General features: G+C 36.7%; 1 protein-coding gene across 2 annotated transcripts in view; it reads right to left on the reverse strand.

Moving 5' to 3' along the window:
- Window positions 1-21,801, reverse strand: part of c1galt1la (core 1 synthase, glycoprotein-N-acetylgalactosamine 3-beta-galactosyltransferase 1, like a) — a 32,531-nt gene that overhangs the window by 4,701 nt on the left and 6,029 nt on the right. For both annotated transcript variants that reach the window (XM_049462865.1, XM_022676905.2), the window contains exons 3-4: window positions 6,256-6,511; window positions 3,671-4,335 (exon numbers count right to left, since the gene is read on the reverse strand). In XM_049462865.1, the coding sequence (XP_049318822.1) occupies window positions 3,671-4,335; window positions 6,256-6,469 (879 nt within the window). In that variant the 5' untranslated portion in view covers window positions 6,470-6,511. The remainder of the gene's footprint in view (window positions 1-3,670; window positions 4,336-6,255; window positions 6,512-21,801) is intronic.

Raw genomic sequence — 21,801 nt, forward strand, 5'->3', positions numbered from 1 at the left:
ACTGAAGCTGTTGATATTTTTTCCGTTATTGAGGCTTCTGTGTCTTCAGTTTTCGAATGTCCGTAACTTGAGCGGAATGTGCAATTTGGAGGCACACAATAAACTTGTGTATTAGGAATGTTTTAATGACTTTGTAGAGAAGTGAAATCATCAATACCAATTCAACATACTTTCACCCTGCTGTTTATTTCACGTTCCTGAGGAGATTAATGAATAAAAACTACTGTCTGTTACTGAAAACTTACAAAAATTGCAACGAGCCGAGATAATTCAGGTAATAGGCTACTAACCACTGCATATGCTCTTTTTTTTAAGTTCATAATTACGATTGGTTTATGTTTTCTTTGGTTTTCGCTTCTATTTATTTATTTATTTATTTATTCAATTTATTTCCCCTTCAAGTTATTACAAAGAGACTGACAAAAGCAAAAAGTGCTGATGATACTGCTATTATCATTATAAATCAAACAATCCTGGCGTAATCACAGGGGAGAGCAACAATGGCTGTGTACAATGGAAGTTATAATGATCCGTCATTTTACAGCACTCCTTTCTCAAATACTTTGGTCCGCTGTGACTCATTGCTCTCGTCATTCACAAACCAGAGTTTCAGGACACTGAAATACTCTCATCCCGCCACAGAGAGAGGAGACAGAGAGTGACAGAACACCCCTAAAGGACACTTACTCACCCCGCCCCCCTGAAATCCCCTCAGTAAGATACAGACGTTATAGATGCTGTGAAATAATGTATTGGTGTCAGTGGGGGAATAACAGTGGAGCATGTGAGAGCAGCTCTCTTGTCCAGACTTCATTCTGCAGGTGGGGGGACAAATGATGTAAAATATTCATACACATGTCATTGATGAGTGCCTTGGACAAATGCATCTGTGAACTTATTTCCCTGGAGTATAAAGCAATAGCTTAAGACACTGCAGGGATATTGAGTTTTGTGAAGCAGATGATGTTTGACTGATACTTTCATTAGTGGAGATTTCAAAAGCTCCTATAGAAAATAAGAGGCAAGAAACTAACAATAAGTAATAAGTGATACTGTGATACACAATGCTATTGTATACTTTAGACCAATGACTGCAGAATGCCTGGACATCATGGGGGTTTCATAAAAGAACACAGCGCTATAAGCTGTGTTTACTATTACGGTCTAGATCAGGGGTGTCCAAACTACGGCCCACGGGCCATTTGCGGCCTGTTTCCTTTTTTGGAGCGGCCCGCGAGGTATTTTAGAAATAGAATGAAAGTTGGCCCTGTTAAGCAGGTTTTTATAATGTGAGATTCAAAGTTTGAACGCTAGGTGTCAGAAACGGGCCAAAGAGTCTAAATGCGGAGAGAGTGCGCATTTCTAGCTCAGAAAAACGGGCCAAAGAGTCTAAAAGAGGAGAGGGTGCGCATTTCTAGCGCAGAAAAACGGGCAAAAGAGTCTAAAAGTTGCCGTAATTAAGGAGTTTAATATTAAGAGACATCATGAAATTAAACATCAATTTGAAAAATCTTAGTTTACACAACACTGTCAAAGATAAAGATAGTTAGTCAAGTAAAATGGTGTGTAAATAAAATAATAAGCAAAAAAGTATTATTTAAAGTGGTATATTTCATTATTTGTTTTATTACAGAGTGTGGCCCGTGACTTCAAACATATTTCTAATTCTGGCCCCCAACAAAAAAAGTTTGGACACCCCTGGTCAAGATCATGGGTCAGTAATAGGCGGACCATGGTCCGGGTTCAAACCCAGACATTGTCCAATGCGGACCCAAACCGAAAAAGGATTTAAATTTGACAGTGTTCCCTTTAAAGCAGTGTAACTTTTCTCGTTCACTTTGTAGCTACGCGGCATTGCTACCAATTACTTTCTCCACCTTTCTCTCGCTGCTTTGGGGTGTGTCTCCTGAAAGAGCAAATAGTTTATCTGCCACCAGCAAGAATGTGTAGAGTTGTAGTTCAGTGCTGTGTATGAACGAGACGCGGTTCTTTTTTTATCACCCGGTGAACGCTGCTAAAACATTAAGTTCAGGACCAGCTGCTCCTCCGTCTCTGTTGTCTTTTAAAGCACAAAAAAGCCTGAAAAAGCCTGAAATTAGCCTCTCCTCTATTTTCTCACTCTGTAGTTCAGCCTGTGGTGTGTGTGGTGCTGAGGCCCTGTCCGCATGGCGCTGATTGGCTCCTGCCCGAAAACTGGCGGAAATTAAAGACACGTCGAGCGCGAGAGAGAGACAGCGGAGGAATCTGTCCAGAGAGGCATTTTATTATTATTATTATTATTATTATTATTATTATTATTATATTTTTTTTCCAGCATATTTCAAACAACCTTAAGGGTCAGATGTTAACTTGTGTTATGATTCAGTGCTATATCCTGTATGTATATGTGTATAGACCTTGGACTGACGAAATTTTCTCCAACTGGACCGTGCTGAATTCTAGTTAAATACCCCTGGACTAGATTAACCCCCAAGAAAGAAAGAAAAAATGTTTAAAACATGAAATGTTTATGATTAATTAGCGAGTTACGTTGGATAATATCTCATAACTATCTCTCAATCTTTAAGCCCTCCCTGCTCTTCTAATCATTTTGCATCTGTCTGTCTGTATGTTTGTATGTCTGTCAGTCTGCACCCTTTTATCTGTTAAAGTTGTGTTTAACAGTATAAGTAGTTTTACAGTTTGAGTTGTGAGCTGTTAGCTATCATTTTCTTTATTAAGGCTTCTGGGTCAGAGCTTTGCCATGTTTGATGCGAATGCACTCCCTGAAACCTTTACTCAGCAGACTGCGAGATTCTAAATCAAAAATCATCTAAATCAGGGGTTCCTAAGCATTTAGATTCTGATTGTGATTAGTTTTTTTTTTTTTTTTTTTTACAATTGATTGACACCACAAATTATTATATAATCATTGTGTACCGAGGCTGAAAGGCATTGGAAAAAACAGGCACTGGAACAGTTTTTTTGTCTGTAATATACAGCTTTGAAAAAAAATAAGAGACCACTTTAGTTTCTGAATCAGTTTCTCTGATTTTGCTATTTATAGGTTTATGTTTAAGTAAAATGAACATTGTTGTTTTATTCTATAAACTACAGACAACATTTCTCCTAAATTCCAAATAAAATATTTTCATTTATAGCATTTATTTGCAGAAAATGAGAAATGGCTGAAATAACAAAAAAGATGCAGAGCTTTCAGACCTCAAATAATGCAAAAAAACAAGTTCATAATCATTAAGTTTAGAAATCAATATTTGGTGGTATAACCCTGTATTTTAATCACAGTTTTCATGAATCTTTGCATGTTTTTCTCCTCCACCAGTCTTACACACTGCTTTTGGATAACTTTGTGCCACTCAAAGAAATTGCAAAAATTCAAGCAGTTCAGCATGGTTTGATCATACATCTTCCTCTTGATTATATTCCAGAGGTTTTCAATTTGATAAAATCAAAGAAACTCATCATTTTTAAGTGGTCTCACTTTTTCCAAAGCTGTATATTGCGATTTCAATTTTTTTTAGGAATTTTAACCAGATTTTAACCAGACATCAATGATCCTACATGTCACAGTATCAACAGTGCACTCTATATATCCAAGATTGATTAGAATACAGGAGATTCTTCAGAAACTACAGAACAATTTTACACCCTCTGAGCTTTAGAGTCTTACCTCTACAATAGGATAAAAGCAGTAGTTCCAGTACCAGAAGCTCTTGGAGAACTTGCCAGTGAGGTGATGCTCCGGCACAAACGGATGAAACGTCTCACGGTGTAGAGAGTCTCGAGAGTCTCCTGCCAGCACGCCCATCTTCTCCAAACACTGACCCATGGCCAGGTCCTCCACCGAGGTAGTGTGAGTGCACACCTTAGTGCTGAACCCCTCCACGAACCTGCGCAGAGCTTCTTTACTCAGCACGTAGCCGGCACCGCCGCTCATGTAGCCCTGCTTAGCGTAGGGCTTGAAGCGCTTGCCGAAGTAGACAGGGTCCTCGGACGAGTAGTTGGACAGGACCCAGCGCAGGTTGTCCACCACCACGAAGGTGTCATCGTCCGCTTTGAGGAACCAGTCCGCGTCCTCTCCGTGGTTCTTCAGAGCGTAATGGAAGGCACGGATGGTCTTCCAGTACAGCTGGTCCCGGCCCTCCCCCGTGCCCAGGCCCACGGCGGGGAAGCTGTGGTCCTCCACAGAGCTCATGAAAAGCACAGTATTGCAGTGACGAGTCCACGTGGCCTTCACGTGACGAGCCTTCGACTGCAGGTTGCTGGGCCCGGTCATAACCCAGCACAGGATACGCACCTTTTTATAGAGCTCGTCTGCAACTCTGCTGTCCTCTTCTATAGGAGAGAAAATTACACTGGTGAATGAGGTGCAGAATTAACCGCACACAATCTTGCATTAATCAGAGAATTTGAAAAAAGCTATAGAATTTGTTTCAAGGCTGGGTGAAATATGAAACTCCTTTGGAGCCAACTCTGTTGGCTGCATTGCAAAAAAAAAAAAAAAAAAGAAATCTACCAGAGATGCATCCAAATATTTGGCAACCAAAAATATTTGGCAACTGAAAATATTCAACTGAATAGTAGAAAATGAATTAGTGATAAGACCACACTTTTTATACTATTAAAATGACATTGATTTTAAAGTCCTATTTCAGAAAAGATTTTTAAAGCTGAAGCACCTCACCCACTTTCCTCCTCCCTCCCCCAGCAGCACAAACACAGAGTAGGTAAGTTCATTTTTACACTTTTAATCTTTACTTGCATTAATTTAATTAAATAAAGCCTTCAGTATCACTTCGGTATGCTTGGTATTAGTTTACTATACTTTCACAAGCTGTACAGGACTGGAATAGGAATATTAACTGACCTAACGTAGCCTCAGGCTGTGTCTCAATTGTAAAAAAAAAATACAGCCTATTTAGACAAGATTCTGAGGCAGGAAGACACCCAGTCATGTCTACATCGAAGTTTTATTGGATGATGCTAATAGCTAATAGTGGAGACAAAAGCTCAGACAGTGCATCACAAGTGCAATCACATTGGCCAATTTTTTTTTTAACCACTTTCTGGCAATTTGCCAGTTATATCTCTTTTCTGATCTCAATAAATAACAATAGATATCAGACTCGCTCCAGTGGCTTGATCCTTTGTTCCCTAGAGTTTTTAGTGAACTGGGAAAATATGCTTTTAGATACAGAGCACCAGCGAGCTGGAATTCACTACAGGAAACTCTGAATTTTAGCTTGCAGGGATCACTGAATCATTTGAAATTTTTATAATTTTTATAAATCACCACCAGAAAGCCTGTGACTGTTTAAACTCAGTTTACCCTTTCTCTGATTATTTTTAAATTTTATAATTTTCATTTTTATTCATTTGAGCATTTCTTATCATTATTTTACCATTTACTTTTACAACTATTCGTTTTTTATATTAAATAAATTATTTACTTCTTATGCAATAATGTATTTTTTTTCCTTATTATTTCTAATTACTCATTACGTATGTTCATGTTCATGGCCATGGATGGGTTTTAACTGCAGAATACTAAAATTCATTGCACTGCAGTGCAATGTCTATAAAGCAGGTGTGTAAGGATGACTGTTCAGGCTCCTATTTGCAAGTGATTGGACTGGATTTGCATGTCTGAACATCACAAAGGCACCTGTGTGGTGCCTTTTTTCTGGATCCATGCATTTCTGTCAATTTAGGCAAACAGAAATCTGGTTTAAGCATCCAGACTGAGACATATCTGTACAATTTATGTGGTGTCTGGCTGTCCAGACTCCAAAAATCAATCTGGATACAATCTAGATATTCCTAAACTCAGATTTGGGCGTGCAGTCCGAACACAGCCTAACCTACTAAGCCTGATAATAAAAAAATAGCTAATTTAGATTAGTTTTTAATCAGAAAAAGCTAAAAACTGTTCATGAGTTGGGCAGTCAAGTACTGGCCTACTTGCCTAGTTCTAACCTCCTTTCCTTCGTCCCCTTCTCTACTCCTCTATCCCATTTATTTATCCCTTTGACCTCCTTTATGCCCTAAAGATCTAAAGATGTTTTTACCTTTAACTTCTATTACTTTTGCACTCCATTATTTTAAGTCGCTTTGGACAAAAGCGTCTGCCAAACGTTATGTAATGTAATGTAATGTAATGTAGTATAACTTGCCCACCCTTGTTATGCAGTGTGATCTGAGTCGTGTGTTCTGTTTATAGCATACATCCTCCACTAGAGAGCAGCAGTGACGCACCTGAATGATGAGGATGATTCAGGTTGATAAGTGCAGATCCTTCTATCCTCCAGTTTGGATTATTTGTCGTTATCAATGCAGCTCCATCCCGCTGACCTCCGTGCCACAGGATGAAATTCTGCTCAAACGAGACCTGCCTCAGGAAGAAGTACAGGGTGCAGGAGCCCACCAGGAAGCCCAGGAAGAAGGCAGATCTGGAATTCACCATCTTCATGGCACTGCTTCAGTCCTCCTGCTTGCCACGGTTACTGAACGGCTGTTGAAAAAAAAAAAAAACATCAACTGAAACCGATGATTCATAAAAGAGAAACGCCTACAGAACAGAAGTTTCAACACTCACTCCTACCACACACTCCTAAAAAAGAGCCCTTTCTGTTTCCTGGAGGAGGACACGCCTATTAAACCTGGTACTTAACCTCAGAGTGGAATCAGGTGTGTTTGAGAAGGAAAATGACCAAACACACAGAGCTTTCAGAACTTCAGATGAAGAGCTTTGTAATAAAGGTCACAAAAAGGTTATTTAAACAATAACACAGGCATTATTTAACTGAATTGGAGCAGTAATGACATACCTGTCAAGTTTTAAATGTAAAAATAAGGGAAATTTCCGCCGCCCGGTTTGAGCCGTCCCACCAGCCCAACTGAGGTTCAGTATCCCTTACATTTTAAGACAGGTTTACAAGAAATCTAAAATAACAACATGTGAACCACTTACAAACTACAATTAAATGATTAGAATCTGATAGGCCTACCTTTGTCGACACTGAAATGTTGTGGACATTCCTACATATGTAATTCTTATAATACAGCCTAAATAAAACCTTTTCTAGATATTTACATGAAGTCTTCACTTTTGTGGCAGGAATGCACTCTCTTTTTATTCAATGGATTTAAAATTGAACAAAAGGTGCACAAAATTCTGCAAAATGAGCTTTTACTAAAGGACATGGACCAGATATATTCCATCAATAAATCCATTCCTCAATAAAGTATGCAAAACAGTACATCAACAATGGATTTCATGTAGCAATGTAATAATGTAAACAATTCACTTGTTTCTGATTTGTTCTTTTACCTTTCCCAAAGTATTAAAATAAATATTGATAAATATCAGTTCTAAGGGGCCTACAAAATAAATATCTTTATTTAATATTCCTCTAGCAGGCAACAAAACAGCTCGGGCGGTGGCGGTAGGATGTGTCTAATACACTGCTGGATTTACATAGTGATTGAGTTATGGGCCACAGTGGGCTAAGGGATTTTAACAGCTAGACTCAGTAAATGATTGTTTATTAGCTGATCAGTTGGATCAGGTGAAAAACAGAAACTGCTTTAAACTACCAACATAAAGTACTGTACCAAATTCTGGCTATCCACAACACATACATATATTTTTTGACTACCTATCTAATTCCAAAGTTATGCTAACTGACTCATCACAAGCTGTATTTTATTAAGCACACAATGGGTTCGATTTGTCTGTTTTAACTGGGAGACGAGTCTTTTTAACCTGCAGAAACAGCTCCAGAAACAATGTAATCACAGTTTACACGGTTAGCTACGTTACTTTTCTTTAAGAACAATCGCTGAATATCCAGATTAGTTTTAATGTCAGCTGCTCCGACTAGCTGCCTGAACTCACAGCGAGGAGGGGGGGTGGCCCTTCTCTGCGCTCCGCAAAAACAGCAAGCTGATTGGCTGTTTCTCCTGAAAGGTAAAAATTTGAAGAAAAAAATAATAATAATTGCACACCCGTGCATCTATTTACCAAAAAATATAATTTAGCAGTTTCTCAGCAAGAGAAACTTACAGCTTTGATGCACACCATTTGAAAGTGAGTGAAATACACCTCCAACAAATGAAGGCATGGAAACAGTTCTGCAACAGTTCTACTCTTAATTTGGATTATATCTAGCTACAATATCAGATATTATCATTATCAGATAATCAGATGTGTATGAAGTGCTAGAGACCCAGGCTTGAGTAAAAGAACAAGTGTTCTATTAAAAAGTGACTTGAGTAGAAGTTAAAGTGTTTTTAAGCTCCACCCTTAAGTAGAAGTACTAAAGTATTGAACATTTTCTGTACTTAAGTATTTTCTGTACTTAAGTAGTTTACTGTAAAATGTAGTACTGAAGTACTGAAAGTTAAAGTACAGTACTGTGTTATTAGTGTAGTTATTACAGAAAGAGTGAAAGGCAGAACGGGAGCATTGAGATCTTCTATTAAGATCAGCTATGCGCTGCCACCATGATTGGGAGATCACCTGTTTGAATCCCAGTCATGCAGCATGCCATCACCTGCCAAAGCCCTGAGAGAGCACAATTAGCCTTGCTCTCTCTGGGTGGGTAGATGGTGCCTTCTCTAGTACTGTAGTTATTAGTGTAGTTACTACAGGAAGCAGTGGAAAGTTCTCAGAGTGAAAGGCAGAACGGGAGCAGAAGATCTTCTTTTTGAGTCTTAATTCACTCAGTGAGGAGCAGCTTCATCAAACCCAGTGACAGTGCAGAACATCTACAGCTCTGGGTTTAGTGATAATGTGGGTTTAGAATGATTCATAACATTTTTATAATTGTAACAAGTAACAATGCAGCTCGTATCAGAGTAAAACCATTAAACTCACCCAAAATATGTAGTGAAGTGAAAGTATAAGTAGGAGAAAAAAATAATACTCCAGTAGATACAGTATTTTAGTACTTAAGTACAGTAGTAAAGTGAAAATAATACTCTAGTAGATACAGTATTTTAGTACTTAAGTACAGTAGTAAAGTGAAAATAATACTCTAGTAGATACAGATACAGTATTTTAGTACTTAAGTACAGTAGTGGAGTAAAAATAATACTCCAGTAGATACAGATACAGTATTTAAGTACTTAATTACAGTAGTAGAGTAAAAATAATACTCCAGTAGATACAGATACAGTATTTTAGTACTTAAGTACTAAAAAATACAGTCCAGTAGATACAGATACAGCATTTTAGTAATTAAATACAGTAGTGGAGTAAAAATTATACTCCAGTAGATACAGAGACAGCATTTTAGTACTTTAATACAGTAGTGGAGTAAAAATAATACTCCAGTAGATACAGATACAGTATTTAAGTACTTAATTACTAAAAATAATACTCCAGTAGATACAGATACATTATTTTAGTACTTAAGTACAGTAGAGAAGAAGTAAATAATTATAGAATTGCTATCCTGTATCCATAAACAGTTTAAAATATAAATGCACACACAAAAGAATGAGAATAAACAGTGCACAGTATACATTTTTAAATGATTTTAAAACATGGAAAGAAAAGCAGCTGATAAGAGAGAAGTTAATCACTCTGTACTGAAAGGTTTTCTGCTTGTGGTTTAAGATATGCTTATCTACATCATGGTGCTACCCTGCTCCTGCTCCAAACTACTGTTTGACGGCGTTGAACCTAACTCTAAAAATCGTATATACTGTGCTGAAATGGACCTTAGACAACCCCCACCCCTTTTTAAGGTGCAATCACAGCACTGATTTGATTAATTTTAGTATCTTTAAATCCATTTTATTCACATTAATATACAATCTAATCTAAGAAAAATGAACAAGTTTAAAAAATGGATTTTACTCACCAGCAGGTTTGATACTAATATTAGTCTGGAATAATTCAGATGTTTTCCATTTTTATCCAGTTTTAATTCATGTTTTACAAACAATTATAAGAGCCTTAATGAATCAGTGTTCCTTTTAGCAGGGATACAGTTCCACAAACATGCCCAACCTGGATCAACCCTACTGCCAGTCCACACCCACACAGCCAGGCAGATTACAGAAAGAGTGAATTAATCAAAATCCATGTGCAAACAATGTGTGCAGGAGGGGTTTTTGTTTTTAGAACATAACAAGTTATGAAACTTTTTGGTTGTTTTATTTTTTTTATAAAATAAAAAAGTTTTTAAAAATGTTTAAAGAAATAATTTAAAAAAATGATTACACAACAGCAGCAATATACTATTTTAAACTAAATTTTAAGATTAAATATTCTCACTCGTCTGTTAATATTTTTCATACTACCAATTAGTCTATAATCAATCAATCAATCAATCAATCAATCAATCAACCAACCAACTATTTTGACATGGAGGTTCACTGAGGTTGATCCCTATGTTTAACTCAGCTGAGCAATTAAAATAACAGACTTTTACCTAAAGTAAGAACAACAAAGAAAAATAAGCAGCTAAAAAAAACATAAAATGTTTAATTAAGTTCAAACTATTATAACACAAATAATTAAGAAATAAGGCTGAATTAATATGAAATTAAAATTAAAAAAGAGAAGATAAGAAGTAAAAAAATAATATATATATATATATATATATATATATATATATATGTTGAAAAAACAGTTATTTAAAATAATATTGTAAAATAGATCAATTATGAAACTTTATGTCATTGATTTGAAAAAAAAAAAGGCCAATCCAAATTAATCAAATAATGAAATATGACAAAATGCATGTGCATGTTTTATTTTTGGAACAATAACAACAGTGTTTCAACTATATAGTTATATACAGTTAAAAAAAGAGGTGGGGATTTTTACATTTAGTTCATTTAATTGTACAATAAAACAACCCATATAGTAGATCACGTGAGTGAAATTCATACAGAGAAAGGCAGACAGTCTTTTGGTTAAAAAAAAAAAAAAAATGCTTAAGCTAAATTACCTTGGTTAGTGCTACTATTCTAGCCCTGTACAGCTCATACCTTTCAGCTGAAAAACAGCCAATTTATTTGTGATACAAAGCATGATAAGTCATGCTAATAATTTGATATCATCATCTATATCACACTATATATATATATATATATATATATATATATATATATATATATATATATATATATATATACTAGCGGTGGGCAATATTATATCGTATACAATATATCGTGATACAGAAATATTGTGATATTAAAAATCCATATCGTGATAATAGGGCTGTTCTGTCTTAAAAGTAGTCTATTATTTACTGTGAAGCTTTAGGTGTATTTATTGTATAATTGTTTTAGTTTGCAGTTTATATGCATGCACTAAATATTCTGCTGCATTATATTATTTTATGCTATATTATTTTGAAGGGTGTGATTGGAGATAACCACACCTTCACACTCTTATTCTTAAATGTTTTATACATTTATATATACAGTTATTATTTTTACTGTTCACGTTATAATTCACTTAATAACCTTATGATCTCTGCTCTCTTTTTAACTGTCACTATGACAAGGCTTTGGAGGTTGTTTTTACTTTTTCAGGAATCAGGAAGGTCAGAGTGTTTTCATCAACAATGAGAGCTGTGAGAAGAACGTGACCCTGAGTGGCAGAGAAGCTTCACTGCTTTTCTGCTGTTCTGGGACCAGTGCATAGGCAAGGCAAGGCAAGGCAAGTTTATTTATATAGCACCTTTCATACACAACGGTCATTCAAAGTGCTTTACAAGTTAGAAAATACACAGAGAAATCAAATAAAAAAACATGTAAAAGATTAACAGTAAAAATGGAAATAAAAACTAAAATAAGAATAAAGCATGATTGATTAAAACATGATTAAAACAAAGAGAATTAAATTAAAAACATGTAAAAGAACAACAAGGAATTAATAAGAATAAAGCATGAATAAAACATAATATAAAAGTGCCGTTACAGAATAAAAGTGTGTGGAGCTGCAGTGTTTTAAGCTGAGCTGAAAGCCTGATCAAACATGTAGGTTTTCAGTCTGGATTTAAACATGTTTAGTGTTGGAGCTCTTCTAATGCTCTCTGTTAACTGGTTCCATTTAAGAGCAGCGTAGTAGCTAAACGCTGCCTCTCCGTGTTTAGTTTTTACTTTAGGCGGCTCTAACTGAGCAGTTCCTGATGATCTGAGAGTTCTGCTCGGCTCATACTGCTGGAGCACATCAGATAAATATGCTGGTCCTGCACCATTAACACATTTATACACCAGTAACAGTACCTTAAAGTCTATTCTGTAACATACTGGTATCCAGTGCAGGGATTTAAGGATGGGGTGATGTGCTCCCTTCTTTTACTCCTAGTCAGAACTCTGGCTGCTGAATTCTGAATCAGCTGAAGCTGTTTGATGGTCTTTTTTGGGAGTCCAGTTAGGAGTCCATTACAGTAATCAATCCTACTAGAAATAAAGGCGTGGATGAGTTTCTCCAGGTCTGATTTAGACAGAAAATCTCTGATCTTATTGATGTTCTTGAGGTGATAAAATGCTGATTTGGTGACTGCTTTGACATGACTGTTAAAAGTGAGATCAGAGTCCATTTGTACACCAAGATTACGCACTAGTTCTTTAGATTTCAGGCTTTTTGAATCCAGATAGGCAGCTAGTCTGTGCCTCTCATTACTATTCCCAAATAAAATAATCTCTGTTTTATCTTTATTTAATTGCAGAAAGTTCTGTCCCATCCATTTATTTATCTGCTCAAGGCATTTACACAGTGAGTCAATGGGACCATAGTTGTTTGGGCAGAGGGCCATGTAGATCTGAGTGTCATCTGCATAGCTGTGGTAAGATATCCCATAGTCACGCATGATTTCCCCCAGAGGAATCATATATAAATTAAATAAGAGTGGCCCAAGAATTGAACCCTGGGGTACACCACAGGTCACTGGCACAGTCTCAGAAACATTATTTTCCATTTCCACAAAGCATTTCCTTCCTTGAAGGTATGAACTGAACCATTTTAGGACAGTTCCAGAAATTCCAACCCGGTTCTCAAGTCTATCTATGAGAATGTTGTGGTCAATGGTGTCAAAAGCAGCACTGAGATCAAGCAGTAGTAGAATAGACATTTTTCCTGAGTCTGTGTTTAAGCGAATGTCATTGATAACCTTAATTAGCGCAGTCTCAGTACTATGATTGGGCCTGAAACCTGACTGAAATTGGTCTAGACAGTTATTTATGGACAGGAAGTGCATAACTTGCTTGAAGACAATTTTTTCAATTATTTTTCCAATGAATGGTAGATTAGAGATTGTCTGTAATTGTTCAATAAGTTTGTATCTAAATTTTTCTTTTTTGAGAGAGGCTTCACAACGGCTGTTTTTAATGCATTTGGGAAAACACCTGACATGAGTGAGGTATTTACAATTTGAAGAATGTCTTCTGATATTGAGTAAAAAACATTCTTTAAAAACTTGGTTGGTAATGTATCAAGACTGCAAGTGGATGATCTGAGGTGACTCACTGTATCAATTAAAACTTCTTCATTAATAGTGCTAAACTGGCACATGTTGACTATGATGCTTTTGGAGAGCACATGGGCTCCTTGGTGGATAGAGATGTACTGATGGCTTGTCTGATATTGTGGATTTTAGTATTAAAAAATTTAGCAAACTCATTACATCTCTCAGTTGAAACTAGCTCAGGGGTCATATACAGTTGTGGTCAAAAGTTTACATACACTTGTAAAAAAACATAATGTTATGGCTGTCTTGAGTTTTCAATAAGTTCTACAACTCTTATTTTTCTGTGATAGAGTGATCGGAACACATACATGTTTGTCACAAAAAACAGTCATAAAATTTGGTTCTTTCATAAATTTATTATGGGTCTGCTGAAAATGTCACCAAATCTGCTGGGTCAAAAATATACATACAGCAACAAAATTTGTCAATTTTGGTGATGTAGCGAGTTGTGTCAATCAAATTAGCTTCATGTCATGGCCTCTAAACTTCTTGTAAGTGATTCTGATTGACTACAGCTGTTGACTTCTCATGAGCCCATTTAAATAGGGCTCATTTGACCCAGTGATTAGACTCAGCTACAAAAGCTACAATGGGAAAGTCAAAGGAACTCAGTGTGGATCTGAAAAAGCGAATTATTGACTTGAACAAGTCAGGGAAGTCACTTGGAGCCATTTCAAAGCAGCTACAGGTCCCAAGAGCAACTGTGCAGACAATTATACGCAAGTATAAAGTGCATGGAACAGTTGTGTCACTGCCACGATCAGGAAGAAAACGCAAGCTATCACATGCTGCCGAGAGGAGATTGGTCAGGATGGTCAAGAGTCAACCAAGAATCACCAAGAAGCAGGTCTGCAAGGATTTGGAAGCTGATGGAACACAGGTGTCAGTCTCCACAGTCAAGCGTGTTTTACATCGCCATGGACTGAGAGGCTGCCGTGCAAGAAAGAAGCCCTTGCTCCAGAAAAGGCACCTTAAGACTCGGCTGAAGTTTGCTGCTGATCACATGGACAAAGATAAAACCTTCTGGAGGAAAGTTCTCTGGTCAGACGAAACAAAAATTGAGCTGTTTGGCCACAACACCCAGCAATATGTTTGGAGGAGAAAAGGTGAGGCCTTTAATCCCAGGAACACCATGCCTACTGTCAAGCATGGTGGTGGTAGTATTATGCTCTGGGGATGTTTTGCTGCCAGTGGAACTGGTTCTTTGCAGAAAGTAAATGGGATAATGAAGAAGGAGGATTACCTCCAAATTCTGCAGGAAAACTTAAAACCATCAGCCCGAAGGTTGGGTCTTGGGCGCAGTTGGGTGTTCCAACAAGACAATGACCCAAAACACACATCAAAAGTGGTAAAGGAATGGCTAAACCAGGCTAGAATTAAGGTTTTAGAATGGCCTTCCCAAAGTCCTGACTTAAACCCCATTGAGAACATGTGGACAGTGCTAAAGAAACGGGTTCATGCAAGAAAACCATCACATTTAGCTGAACTGCACCAATTCTGTCAAGAAGAGTGGTCAAACATTCGACCTGAAGCTTGCCAGGAGCTTGTGGATGGCTACCAAAAGCGCCTAGTTGCCGTGAAAATGGCCAAGGGACATGTAACCAAATACTAATGTTGCTGTATGTATATTTTTGACCCAGCAGATTTGGTGACATTTTCAGCAGACCCATAATAAATTTATGAAAGAACCAAATTTTATGACTGTTTTTTGTGACAAACATGTATGTGTTCCGATCACTCTATCACAGAAAAATAAGAGTTGTAGAACTTATTGAAAACTCAAGACAGCCATAACATTATGTTTTTTTACAAGTGTATGTAAACTTTTGACCACAACTGTATATAGGTGAGTTAGTTAGTCTGTCAACGACAGTGAAAAGAACTTTGCTATTGTTAATATTATTGTTAATAATGCTGGAGAAGTAGGTTTGTCTACATGTGCACATTATTTTATTGTAATCACGCAGTCTATCTTTAAAAATTTCTTTGTGAATGTGAAGCTTGGTTTTACGCCATCTGCGCTCAGCCTTTCTGCATTCTCTCTTTTGGAGCTGAACTGCAGCATCATTTCTCCATGGTGCTTTCTGCTTGCATGGCATGGTTTTAACTCTAACTGGTGCAATCTCATCTAAAACTCTAGCAGTTTTTGAGTTAAAACTATCCAGCAGAGTATCTACAGAGTCTGATGGTTTGCATGGTGCAGAGCACACTTTGCTCACAAAAAGTTCAGCTGTCATGTAATTTATCTGCCTTTTCTTGTACCTAATCTGTCTGGTTTCACTGTGTATTGAAGTCCACATTTCAAAGAAGACACAGTAGTGATCTGACAGTGCAACATCCTTAATAGAGGCTGATATGTTGAGACCCTTCGAAATAACCAAATCCAGGGTGTGACCATGACAGTGTGTGCTTCCAGTCACATGCTGAGAGAGTTCAAAAGAGTCAAATACATCATAGAGTTCTCTGGCATAATTATCCTTGGAATTATCAATATGAATGTTAAAATCACCAGCAATAATAAAATGATCAAATTCAGTAGAAATAAAAGACAGCATATCTGTAAAATCATCAATAAAATCAGCATTGTACCTTGGAGGCCTATAGACAATTATTAGTAATATTCTTGGTGTCCCTTTTAAAACTGCACCTAAATATTCAAAATATGTGAAGTCACCAAGTGATAACTGCTTGCATTGGAAAGTATCATCAAACAGCATAGCTACACCTCCACCTTTCTTGCCGGTACGTGAGACATTTAAAAAGTTAAAGTTTGGTGGAGCCGACTCAATTAATACACTTTCAGCACTACAAGAATTTAGCCATGTCTCTGTTAAAAACAGAAAATCAAGCCCATAATTTGTAATAAAATCATTAATTAGATAGGACTTGTTTGTAAGAGATCTGATATTTAGTAGAGCTAACTTAATAACCTGTGCATTTTGTTCCAAAGACTGTGGGTTACAATTTATATACTGCAAGTTGGATATATTCACATTATGTGACCTATACTCTCTGTTCTTTCTGCTTCTGATAAGAACTGGAATGGGGGAGATAACTGGCACACAGGGTCCGTACTTGTTTTGAAAACATGTACTGCTGACTTCACCATTGTAGCAGCACGGACCCAAAATATATCAGTTTGCTGGATTACTTGTGGCGGCCTCTTCCCTTATGGTGGAGGGAGGTGGGAGGGGCTCCTGCTGGTGAAGAAGTCGAGAGCAGAGCTGTCTGTCCGGTGGTTTAGGAGCTTGTCTCTTCTTTTTGGGTTGTGGGGGGAGTTTGTTTAATACTTCCTCAAGTTCATGTTCACTGGGCTTCATTTTGGTCCCCTTTTCTAACTCCTTGATTGGGGAGTGTAGTGGTGGTGAGGATGGGGGTTGCTGGGTCCGTGAGGCAGTAGGTGACTGTGGAGGAGAAGTTGTGCTGATTTTCCGCTGTACCTGAGGACTCGCTGACAGAGAAAGCGTCAGTCTTGTCCCTGCAGATACCAGCTTCTCCATGGTTGCTGGGAAGTTCAGGTGGGGTGATGATGGGGTGGAGATGGAGGATGATGATGATGAGGTGGAGATGGAGGATGGTGTGGAGTGTTCATGCAGTTGCGGTGTTTCCGGCAGCTGATACAGCAGAACATGGCTCCCGTCCGATAACTCCGCAGTCTCTGTGGGGGGAGGATGTTGTGTCTCTGTAGTGCAGACAGTGTCCTTGGGTGTTAAAGCTGACGTGTCTTCACCAGTGGGAACAGAGAAGTTGCACAGAGAAAAAATTAAGTTCTCTGACAGGAATTTGACTCCCCTCTTGTTGGTGTGCAGTCCACCTCTCCTGAAAAACTCTCTCTTCCCAAAAAACAGATTGAAATTGTCAATGAAGTTCAGTTCGTTTGACCTGCATATGAACTAGGAGACAACAAGCTCTCTGAGTGAAGTGCTGGGAACCTCTCCTCAGATAGCCAGCGCATGCCTGTTCTACACGGCGTAAAGTCACACAGGCCAGATCTTTCCATCCACTCTTATTCTCTGTTTCCTCTTCTCACAGACTTTAGGACACTTAAGGACTGTCTGCTGTGTTCATGAAGGACACAGTGCTGAACAACATCATGATAAGAACCTGTTGCTCAGACAGGCTGGAGCGGATCACGTCATTGGAACTGGACAACAAACTGTTTACTGGACTCTGCTGACGTAATCATATGATAAGTTCTGTCCAATCACATGTCATTTGCAAAATGTATAACTGCTTGGATGAAGTCTGAGGAGTTCTCTCTGTCCCTCGACTGGCTTTAGTTTCTTTCTCTCTCTCTCTCTCTCTCTTTCTCTTTCTCTCTCTTTCTCTCTCTCTCTGGGTTGCGAATGTCTTGATCTATCGAGATTGTATTCGTTGATGTACTTTTACTCTTTTCTAATATATATCTATTAATTTTTGTTCCTTTTATATATCTGTAATGCTGAAACTATTTTTCAAGTAAACTTTAATATATTTTAAATTCTAAGCTCTGACTCATTGGTCATCATTTCATGTTCTGAGATTTCTCACATCCGAGTTTTATCTAAGTCATGCTGTGGTAAATTACCCTACAATTTATTTTGCCACATTATGATTATGCTGTTATACTCTTATACTGTATTTTCCTATATCGCCAAGTATATCGTTATCGCAAAAATACCCTGAAATATCGTGATATTATTTTAGAGCCATATCGCCCACCCCTAATATATACTCTATATTACATCTATCATCAGGGTTAGGTGTGGAGTCTATGTGTGGGTATCTGCCTTGTGCTTTATACTCACAGAATTAAAGGCTTAATGTATATATATATATATATATATATATATATATATATATATATATATATATATATTTGTCATCAACATTAAATTCGGCTGATTGATTTTTCTGTGCTCCTGTTTATTTCAGATCAGGAGCAGCAGAGGCCCTCGGCAAAAAGCCTCATCAAGTGATAATCACCAACACACTGAAATCACACACAGCTGACCTGCCTGCTGAGTTTAGGATAAGCGAAATGTCTCACTTAAATCCATAAATTCCTTTTAAAAGCTAAATAATCACTATACATGGGTTCAGCAAGTCCAGAATGAAGATAAACTACACACAGTTAGAGAAAATACACTGAAACAGCAGCCAATTCTATTCTTATAACACAAAATTAAAAATGTTAAAGCACATCTTACCACACTGAACGAATAATGAGGCTCCTGTGTGGTAAGATGTGCTTTAACATTTTTATTTTGTTGCAGTCATGCAAATCTTGTATTTGCAAAATTGCAATCTAAGATAAAAAAAAAACACATTTATTGGTCTATTCAAGATGAAATCAGTACACAAAGTTAAAAAAAGGAAAAATAAGACAGCAAAAGATAAAAAAATGAGTGGTACATTTAGGCCTGTCACGATAACAGTTTTTTGCGAACGATATGTTGTCCCAGAAATTATTGCAATAAACGATATTGTTGGCATTTTAAGACCATTAAATGCCACTAATATAATGATAACATAATATCATAAAGGAATTAAACCCTTTTAAAGACAGTATACTATAAAGACATATATACAGTGTATATACATACACATTGTTAAGTGCAGAGGCGGAGATTCCACGGGTCCACCCCGCACCATGACGTGCAGCCCCGTTCTGTCCCAGCTGGCCCGCGTTGGACTGGCATAGACCTTGCGTCATTTTGTAAGTGCAAACACAATGGACGATATCACGATTATTAAAATGACTGAGGTCATGTCCATTTATTGAACGATAAGTTGATAATGCAATTATTGTGACAGGCCTAGGAACATTAAAATTGTGTCAAATGAAAAAAAGGTTTTACAAAATGTTTTGAAAATAATAAAAATGAAGCCTTCTCACTCATCCTTTAATACATATTTTTTGAGTTTTCAACATTCACACTACTAATAAATTTATAATCAAACATTCAATCAACCAATCAACTTTTATTTTGACTCAGAGGTACACTGAGGTTGATCCTCATGTTCAATACAGCCAATTGCAATAACAGACTTTAAACATATTAAGTAAGAACAATAGAGAAAATTAAGTCGCGAAAAAACATAAAATGTTAAATAAAATTAAATTATTATGATACTAAAATAATTAAGAAAGGTTGAATTAATAAGAAAATAGGATAAAAACAGAAGATAAGAAGTTAATAAAAATAAAAATTAATAGGTCTAAGTAGGTCTGTCACAATAAAAAAATTTTGTGGACGATTTATTGTCCCAGGAATTATTGCAATACACGATATTTCTGTAATTTTAATACTATTAAAAGCCACTGACATAATGATTACAGAATAGCATTAAAAAAGCAATTATACACTTTTTAAAGAATTCTTTTTTTTTTAAGATTTTTTTTTTACCTACTTTAGTCCACATTGTGTGTATGGAGTCATTTATTGAAGCATGGCTGGCTTAAATACTGTTAACTGCTACATATGTGAACAAACCTACAAATAAACACAATGGACGATATCACGATTATCAAAAATTATTGAGTTCATACTCATCTATTGTACGATAAATCGATATTAGAATTATTGTGACAGGCCTAAGTCTAAGAAATAAAATGATTTAAAATAAAAAGGTGAAATAGATAAAAGCAAACTAAAATAAAGCTAAAACTAAAATAATAACAATAAAATTACTATTATTTCTACCATTACTATTATTGCGTTACCTTTATTGCATTATATTGACAAACAACTGTTTAAATATTTCTGTATTTATCAACATGACCTTTAGTCCATGTGTAAGTACTACAGAAACAGAGAAATTATGGAAATTCAAGATTTACAATAAATATGATATGATGAAACCATATCAAAGTATCACTATTTATTTGTAACACCAAAAAAATAACCCTTATACTCACACTGAGACTCAGTAAACTGCACTGGATTGTGCTGTTGGAGATTAAATAAAGTAGTCGTGCTGCTCATTTTGTTTGCAGCATTCAGCACTCCTGTGAGCTGAAAGCAGGTGGTGCTGTTGTATCTAATAGTTCATCAGTGATCTGCGTTCACAGAGAGGGAACCATGCAATGACCAGACTGTCTAGAGAACAGCAAAAAGATCAGATAAGATTCTCTGTCCCTCCCTCAGTCAGGATTAGTGGGGGGATTTTAGGTAATTTAAAGATCAGGCAAGTGGTGAGGTGTAGATACACACACTTACACACACAAAAACCATAAAATACCCTATTTAACACTAATGAAAGTGCTGCAGGTGGAAAGCACCTGGTTCTGTTATTTATTTTTATAAAACTTCTAACAATAGTGATATAAAAAATCTAAATGCATACACCATTTTTAAGCATACCAAAATGGGTATTCAACTACATAGAACACCTCTTGTAGAACTGTTTAAATAACTGTTGTATATTGGGGTGGGACAAAATATCAATATTGTGATACTTCTTTTTCCTTTGAGATATATTATTGATAACAGAGAGTGAGAGTAGGTAAAGGCCCTAAAGGAAATAATTGTAGATGGTGGATTGTCATGTTAGTTAACTGGGGAGCTTCAAAAGTAGCAAAGGTATTCAGAGAAACTGAGCAACAAACGGCAGAACTGAGCTTTAAAGACGAGAAGATGGACTTAAACCCACCCTTTTTATGAGGGTCTTAAAAATATTATGAGAACATTAAAGTAATAAAATAAACCATGTAAATTTAATAATTAAAAAACTGGACAGAAAGATCAGGAAATGTTACTCGACTCTCCTTTAGTCCAACTTTAGAGCAGTTGTGAGCGAGTTTAAGTGTACGTTATCTCACAATAGCAAATTCAAAACCAGAAGAGAAGAGCAGCTATATGTTTCTTTATATAAAAATGGCCACAAATCTGGTAAATACCCTCCATTTTTAATATTACATAAGAAATAGGAATTTTCAACCACAGGCTTCACCATCAGCAGCAGAAAGCCCAGATCAGCAGTTTCACTACAAGAGTTTCACAACATAAGTTTTAGATGTGCATCAATTTTAAACCACCAGCAACAGTTTCAGACCAACAGCAACAGTTTCAAACATGCAGCTTCAGACCAGCAGTTCGATCTAGCTTTAGTGGATTTTCACACCTATAGTTGGCTACAGCGAGCCTTGGCACTGCTGGTCTGAAACTGCATTTGCTTTGTTCTGGATCTTGTAGAGATATATTCTCTCTGCTGATTGGTCAAACCTTTCTGGGGTGGAGCAGGAAAGTAAATATAGGATGATGTAGATATTGATTGTTCCAGTTCAGTTTAACATGCAGCAACAGCAGAGATGGCATTAGCATTA

Source organism: Astyanax mexicanus, chromosome 13, assembly GCF_023375975.1.
Source record: "Astyanax mexicanus isolate ESR-SI-001 chromosome 13, AstMex3_surface, whole genome shotgun sequence".
NCBI lineage: Eukaryota > Metazoa > Chordata > Actinopteri > Characiformes > Acestrorhamphidae > Astyanax > Astyanax mexicanus.